Genomic DNA, 8,732 nt, shown 5'->3' on the forward strand with positions numbered 1-8,732 from the left:
TTCGAGTGGGGGAGGATGCATGAAGAGGCTTTTCAGTTGCTAAAGAGGAAGATCTCGGAGGCACCGGTGTTAGCTTTGCCGAATTTGCAGCGGACTTTCGAGGTGGAGACCGACGCGTCTAGTTATGCGATGGGCGCGGTGTTGATTCAGGATGGGAAGCCAGTGGAATACCATTCTGAGATGTTTACGGGTGCTATTGCGAACTATCTGACCTATGACAAGGAGTTCTATGCACTTTATCAGGCGATTAAGCATTAGAGGGTGTACTTGTTGGGGGAAGGAGGTGGTTGTGCACTCGGATCACAAGCCGTTGGAGTTCTTACATGCCCAAACAAAGCTACAGCAGGCGCGACACATGAAGTGGATGTCTTATTTGATGGCTTTCAACATCATTATTAGGTACAAGAAGGGGGAGACAAACAAGTTGGCCGATATGTTATCTCGTCCGTCGGTAAGGGCTTTATTGGTGGCGACGCGTATTCAGCCCTTGGTTCCTTTGGAGTATGTACAGCTGTACGCATCTAGTAGAGACTTCGGTAGTGTGTTCGAGCAGGCGAAGGCTGGTCAAAGGGGGGAGTATGCACTTGGAGAAGATGGCTTGTTGTATCGTGGGACATCATTATGCATTCCGGAGGAGGGTGATAGGTTGCAGTGGATTAGGGAAGCACATACCTCGCGTGTACAAGGGCATTTTAGAATTCAGAAGACGCTTCTCAATCTACAGTAACATGTGTTTTGGCCACGGATGCTTGATGATGTGACCAAGTATGTTGGAGGGTGTAAGTTATGCTGTATTTCGAAGCCTTCTAACAGGAAGAGGGGATTGTACCTACCATTACCGGTTCCTTCTAGGCCGTGGGAGAGCATATCTATGGACTTTCTAGGAGGATTGCCGACTACCAAGCGTGGGCATGACTATTTGTACGTTGTGGTGGACCGATTCAGCAAGATGGTGATATTGATTCCTTGTAAGAAGACCGTGACGGGAGCGACTACCGGTTCCTTCTAGGCCGTAGGAGAGCATATCTATGGATTTTCTAGGAGGGTTGCCGACTACCAAGCGCGGGCATGACTATTTATACGTTGTGGTGGACCGGTTCAGTAAAATGGTGATCTTAATTCCATGCAAGAAGACCGTGACGGGAGCGGGTGCAGCACAGTTATTCTTTGAGCATGTGTGGAAGCACTTTGGGTTGCCAAGTTCGATTATTTTAGATCGGGATAGCCGCTTTCTAGGACATTTTTGGGATTCTTTGTGGAATCTGATGAACACTAGATTGAAGAAGAACACGGCCTTTCGTCCACAAACAGACGGGCAAACGGAGGTAGTCAACCGGACTATGGTGCATATGTTACGAGGGTATAATTCCAGACATCCTAAGACTTGGGATGAGAGCTTACCATATTTGCAGTTTGCTTTTAATCGGGCGATTCATGGATCTTCGGGAAAATCACCGTTTGAGACTTGTTATGGATTCTTACCGCCGAGTCTGTTTGATCTTGTGTTTTCGAGTGAAGCTATGACAAACGGCAAGGAGGGGAATGAAAGACAACGTGCTCAGTGATTTCTGGAGAAGATTGCGCATATTCATGCCTCTGTTGAAGCACAATTGAAGAAGTCACAAGCAAGGTACAAGGTGAAGCATGATCAACATCGGGTTCATTGTAACTTTGGTGTGGACGATATGGTGTGGCTGAAATTGAGTAAGGAGAGGCTAGAGGGAGAAGGGAAGAAGTTGAAACCGATACGTTATGGTCCATTTTATTTCGGATTCTCGATCAGATTGGCGACAACGCTTTCAAGCTCGATTTACCACCTTACTTAGGCATGTATTCGGTGATCAATGCTGAGTACTTGAAGTTGTTTGAGCCTCCATTACTGGATGATGAAGGTGATGACAAGGTGATCTTACCGCATGTTGATGACTTATGGTTTGATAGAGAGGAGCCGCTGAAGGAAGACTGCATTTTGGAGCGAAAGACGACCACGACAAGAAGGGGAATGAAGGAGTCGTTTCTCATTGGACGTCAAGGTCAGGTTCCTAGTAAGGCTAAGTGGTTCAACAAGGAAGGAGGAGCTCGTGAGTTTCCTCAGCTGAAGTTCTAACTTGAACGGGACTTCAAGTTCCTAAAGGGGGACCCATGATACGTGTGTATCTTCTCTTTGGAACTTAACGATCCTCATGAGAGCTTGAGGATAGATGATTCTCATGATAGCATGAGAATAGAGATGTCAAACAGTACAGGGGAACGCAGGTTGGAGCGAGGAACGAGGCAGAGAATCGAAAAGTCAAAGTATCCATATTTCAGCCTGTGAGTCGACTCATACATGTATATGAGTCGACTCATGCCTGTCATGAGTCGACTCACGAAACCAAGCCTAGTTCACAGTTCGGCTCTGACCAGTCGACTCATTATTTCATGAGTCGACTCATTAGTCATGAGTCGACTCATATGCAGTTGGAGTCGACTCAAGAACTCAAGTCCTGTTCGCAAAAGTTTCTGACCAGTCGACTCATCAGTTATGAGTCGACTCATATGAGATCATGAGTCGACTCATAACTGTTCATGAGTCGACTCATCGGAGTTTTTCAGATTTGTTAAGGACTCTTTTTACGCGTTTTCCTGTTTGGGTTGGGCTTGATTATTTACCACTTTGCCACCCTCGTTTGTACACATATATAAGGGATTGTTTTAGGGTTTAAAATGATCAGAGAGTTTAATCAAGAGAGATTAGATTGTAATTGAGATTTGGAGAGCCTGTTCTTCAATTCTAGAGATCAGAGAGTTTAATCAAGAGAGATTAGATTGTAATTGAGATTTGGAGAGCCTGTTCTTCAATTCTAGAGTGAGATTGTGAGAGATTGTAAACTTCTTCAATTCTAGAGTGAGATTGTGAGAGATTGTAAATTGCATACTCATAATCTAGAGAAGATATTTTTCTTCGCCCAAAACCTGAGTTATTCTTGTGTTTCTTATTGTTTTCTCCTCAACCCACCTTTGATAATTGCGCGATCAAAGGTGCTCGTACGGCAACTCGTATCAGATACATTTCAGCTGCACTTATTTTTGTATAATATAAACCATAAGATAGAGAAGATATCTTTTCTAATACGTATTTCTTCTTAGGAATGGTATTTGTAATCAATAAGTATTCACCATTTGTCTCATTCATCGTCTTGATATGATATTCATTTCGGCGGATATCTTTAAAACTTAGTAAATTTCTTCAAGACTTTATCGAGAGTAGTGCATTATTTATGACAATTTTAGTTCCTTCGGAGAGAAATACAGTGGCTCTTCCACAGCCATCAATCAATTTAGCACTACCACTTATTGTGTTAACATTTGTTTCTTTCATTTTCAAATGAGAAAAATACTTTATGTTTTTAAGTATAGTGTGTGTAGTAGCACTATCAATGAGACAAATATCATTATCACCATTGTTTGATCCGAAATATTTAGCATCCATTTCTTCTTCAGGAAGAAATGATAAGGAAAATTACAAACAAAAGTAAATATCAATAAAGTCCATAAATTACAAAATTCATAAAGAAAATTACTTAAAAGATGCGAAAGTAAAAAATTTAAAATATCAGGTATTTGTCATGAGATCATTTCGCAACTTCAGGTTGCTCAAGGAAATCAACTAAATCGAGGTGTGTGATATCATCAAGATCATCATAAACATTGTTTTAACCAATAAAATTTGTCTCGGTATTTTTACCTTTCCCTTTTAATGATGTCTGATAGAGGTCAACAAGATGTTTTACTATACGATAGATACGAGACCAATGGCCTTCTATTCCACACTGGTAGCATATTTTCTCATAATATTTCTTTTCTTCACTTTTCTTATCATTATTGTCCCACTTCTAGGAGTTGTTTTGTCTTTTGCCACGGTTATGATCATTGTGATTATAAGGCACATATCTGCCACGACCTCATCCACGACAACGACTATGTCCTCGGCCTCTTCCACGGCCATGTCCACGTCCACGACCATGATTTTGAGATTGAGTTGCATTCACTTCAGGGAATGGGCTAACACCAGTAGATCGAGATTCATAATTTTTCAATAATAATTCATTAATTTATTCAGCCAAAAGGAGGCATGACATCAATTCAGAGTATTTCTTAAATCCTCTCTCTTGATATTGTTGCTGCTGGAGCATATTCGAGGCATGAAAGGTGGAGATTGTTTTTTCTAACATATCGTCATCAGTGATATTTTCTCCACACAATTGCAATTGAGAGATAATTTTATACATTGCAGAATTATACTCACTGATTGATTTAAAATCTTGTAGCCTTAAGTGAAGCTAGTCATACCGGGCTTTTGACTGTACGACCAACTTTAAGTGGTCAAATCTCTCTTTCAAATTATTCCACAGAGTAAGTGGATCTTTCACAGTTAGATATTCAGTTTTTAATCCTTCATCTAAATGATGGCAAAGGAAAATCATAGCTTTGGCATGGCCTTGATTTGATGTCTCATTTTCTTCCACAATAGTATTTTCAAGACCCATTCATCGTCTTGATATGATATTCATTTCGGCGGATATCTTTAAAACTTAGTAAATTTCTTCAAGACTTTATCGAGAGTAGTGCATTATTTATGACAATTTTAGTTCCTTCGGAGAGAAATACAGTGGCTCTTCCACAGCCATCAATCAATTTAGCACTACCACTTATTGTGTTAACATTTGTTTCTTTCATTTTCAAATGAGAAAAATACTTTATGTTTTTAAGTATAGTGTGTGTAGTAGCACTATCAATGAGACAAATATCATTATCACCATTGTTTGATCCGAAATATTTAGCATCCATTTCTTCTTCAGGAAGAAATGATAAGGAAAATTACAAACAAAAGTAAATATCAATAAAGTCCATAAATTACAAAATTCATAAAGAAAATTACTTAAAAGATGCGAAAGTAAAAAATTTAAAATATCAGGTATTTGTCATGAGATCATTTCGCAACTTCAGGTTGCTCAAGGAAATCAACTAAATCGAGGTGTGTGATATCATCAAGATCATCATAAACATTGTTTTAACCAATAAAATTTGTCTCGGTATTTTTACCTTTCCTTTTTAATGATGTCTGATAGAGGTCAACAAGATGTTTTACTATACGATATATACGAGACCAATGGCCTTCTATTCCACACTGGTAGCATATTTTCTCATAATATTTCTTTTCTTTACTTTTCTTATCATTATTGTCCCACTTCTAGGAGTTGTTTTGTCTTTTGCCACGGTTATGATCATTGTGATTATAAGGCACATATCTGCCACGACCTCGTCCACGACAACGACTATGTCCCCGGCCTCTTCCACGGCCATGTCCACGTCCACGACCATGATTTTGAGATTGAGTTGCATTCACTTCAGGGAATGGGCTAACACCAGTAGATCGAGATTCATAATTTTTCAATAATAATTCATTAATTTATTCAGCCAAAAGGAGGCATGACATCAATTCAGAGTATTTCTTAAATCCTCTCTCTTGATATTGTTGCTGCTGGAGCATATTCGAGGCATGAAAGGTGGAGATTGTTTTTTCTAACATATCGTCATCAGTGATATTTTCTCCACACAATTGCAATTGAGAGATAATTTTATACATTGCAGAATTATACTCACTGATTGATTTAAAATCTTGTAGCCTTAAGTGAAGCTAGTCATACCGGGCTTTTGACTGTACGACCAACTTTAAGTGGTCAAATCTCTCTTTCAAATTATTCCACAGAGTAAGTGGATCTTTCACAGTTAGATATTCAGTTTTTAATCCTTCATCTAAATGATGGCAAAGGAAAATCATAGCTTTGGCATGGCCTTGATTTGATGTCTCATTTTCTTCCACAATAGTATTTTCAAGACCCATTGCAGCAAGATGTATTTTGACATCTAACATCCAAGATGAGTAGTTATTTTCAAAAATATCAAGATGCATAAATTCTTGTTTTGTAAGGTTAGTCATAGTGAAAAATGAATTGAATTGTAAAGAGAAATTTTACCTCAAAGGTTTACCCAAAATATGAACATGCGCCCAATGATGAATCTAATGGACTTGAAATGAATTGTTTCAATGATAGAGTCTCATGCTGATAACATGTTGTAAAACTAATAAAGTAGAGTAGAGAAAGTAGACAAGAAGTAGAAAAAAATTTATTTCCTCAAATTTCTCATTGCAAAGTGAGGTAGGAATAACTCTATTTATAAACAAACTAAGATGATGATACATGTATCAATCTCTTTGGGAAACTAAATGGACATCCACCTCATTTAATTGTTTCATAACAAAAACTATATATAGTTTTCATATTGAAGTGAAATGGGAAAAAAAACATTAGGTGACGATATTCTATTACAATCAAACTATCGAAATTTAGTTAGCAAATATGTAATATATCATGCACGCATCGCGTACACTAGAGCACTAGTTGGGTTTAAAAAGAAGTCACACGGAAACTTTGGGTGGATTAGGAAAGTGGGTAGATTTTTCATATGTTAGAGTATACCTTAATGGAAACCTTCTGATAAAACATTAACATAGGCATTGGGAGGTCATGATGAGAAATGTTGATATATACCTTCGTACAGCGGCGGCGGGAACTTACGCGCACCCGCAGAAATATAGGAGCGAGGATCACGCCACAAGCTTGCGGAAATATTCAAGTCTCGTAATCATGAGAAACAGAATTTGTCTTTTTTCCGTTTTCATTCCAAGAATGTTTTGCACGTTTGGACTTTGAAGATCAGCGTGTTTTCATGCATCATTGACTCTCCGCATTAATCAGTGAACCAGTTCTAATATTGTGGAGACTTTGGTTACTTTTACCGTAATATATACTCAAATTTTATCCACCTATTTGTATTTGCTCTTGAAATTAATTAAGGGGAAATTTCTTCATAATCAAAAGTTTAGCCGGCTATATTTTCTTTAACCAAGTAGTTTTAATAGTTCTCTCTTATATGTAAAAGACAGAAAATAAGACGAATGCGGTCAGCTCATACATGTTATTATTACCGTTCTAATTTTTTTCCATCATCTAATATTCTTGCAACACAAAGAGTTAACTTAAAAATAAATAAATATGTTGATGATTGTCATGTTCTAGAAAAGATAAACTTTGACCTGTAAACATAAGAGAATAGCAAATATGAACCGCCACGTTATTAATCAGTAAAATGCATGAACTGTCAAGATATATGAACGATACAATTTATTTACTTAGGTGTGACTAACAGGGTAATACCATACCAATGGTTTATCTCTTAATAGCTCGTGTAGTAAAATACGTTATGATCTCATATCCCTTTTCTAAAATGTAAACATAATAATATTATACTGATGAATATTTAATATGCATCAAATTGATTTGATGTACTTAAATTCAATTTCTTTTAGATGTGAGAATGTTAAGAGTACTTCAGGTACCAATATGTTACACAACATTGTCGGTGATGCGCGCACACCATATTACTTTCCCATCACACAATGATAGTGCAAATATGGAGAGCAATTTCAGTACAAAAGCGAATATTGCCATTATCACGCACTAATTAATTTCCCATCAAAGGAGAAATTAGACATTAACCAAGTCCAAAGAAACCGCAGAGAATTTATATGCTAACTTAAAGAGCTACAAATTAAAATCTTCCCTTTTATTTGGTCCAACTTAACCTAACGTTGTACTTATTACTGTTGGTCTTTCTTTATATTAGCTTTTACCACCTCAAATCAAACGCATAATTTTTTCCCTCATTCTTCACAATTAATACACTAGAAAACTCCCTCTTCCCACTATATATATATCACCACTTTTTCCCATTCAACCTTCAACATTACATTTCTTTCCTCTTGTTCTGTTTTCTCCTTCAATAATACTCTCAATATGGGTGAAGATTTGCAGGGTAATATTGGCCTTGGCCTTGGAATAGGAGAAGTCTTTGCTTCTTGCCAACAAAGTAATAAACCTCCGGTGCAATTAAACCTATTTTTTCCTTCATGGACAAAGGAAGAAGATGAGGGAGATAAAGGATTAATCACCACCAAAGAAGGAGAGAAATACGCAATAATTCCGAGATTTCGGAAGACTAATGAAGATGACGGTGGAGTGAGGAAGAAGCTGAGGTTAACCAAGGAGCAATCAACAATTCTTGAAGAAAGCTTTAAGATTCATAATACTCTAAATCAGGTATATATGCATAGTGAATAAATTTTTTAGAGTTTTAAGTGAAATAATAGATATTTTTTGGTCTAATATGCATGATTGATTTGTTGAGCAGAACCAGAAGCAAACACTGGCCGAGAGATTAAACTTGCGGCCGCGACAAGTAGAAGTCTGGTTTCAAAATAGAAGAGCAAGGTAACAAATTAATGATCCACGGCTTTTTGTTTGCTTCATGAATATATATGAAATTTCTAAATGTAATTTAATTTATCCCCTTCTTTTATAACTTTTCATAAATAAAAAAAAGTTCTTCAAATTCATTAGCACATAATGAACTGACAAACATGCAATATTAATATCTATCACAAATATGCTACAATATATGTTGTATTCCTAATTTTAAGAATTTTTTAAGGAACCTATGTAAATTACCACTTTAGAGGACAGATATGATAAATGATAGACATTACAATTTTTTTTCTAACTTTTGGTTTACATGAGGGGATTAATTTACTCCCATTTCTTTAATTCAATTAGAATGCATAATCACAC

At 37.1% G+C, this 8,732-nt stretch overlaps 1 protein-coding gene across 1 annotated transcript in view; it reads left to right on the forward strand.

Moving 5' to 3' along the window:
* The window catches only part of LOC109834806 (homeobox-leucine zipper protein HOX11-like), a 2,457-nt gene continuing 1,603 nt past the window's right edge, over positions 7,879 to 8,732 (forward strand). The window contains exons 1-2 of the mRNA XM_020402824.1: positions 7,879 to 8,204; positions 8,296 to 8,375. Of these exons, the coding sequence (XP_020258413.1) occupies positions 7,902 to 8,204; positions 8,296 to 8,375 (383 nt within the window). The 5' untranslated portion in view covers positions 7,879 to 7,901. The remainder of the gene's footprint in view (positions 8,205 to 8,295; positions 8,376 to 8,732) is intronic.

Source organism: Asparagus officinalis, chromosome 1 (assembly GCF_001876935.1).
Source record: "Asparagus officinalis chromosome 1, Aspof.V1, whole genome shotgun sequence".
Classification (NCBI taxonomy): domain Eukaryota; kingdom Viridiplantae; phylum Streptophyta; class Magnoliopsida; order Asparagales; family Asparagaceae; genus Asparagus; species Asparagus officinalis.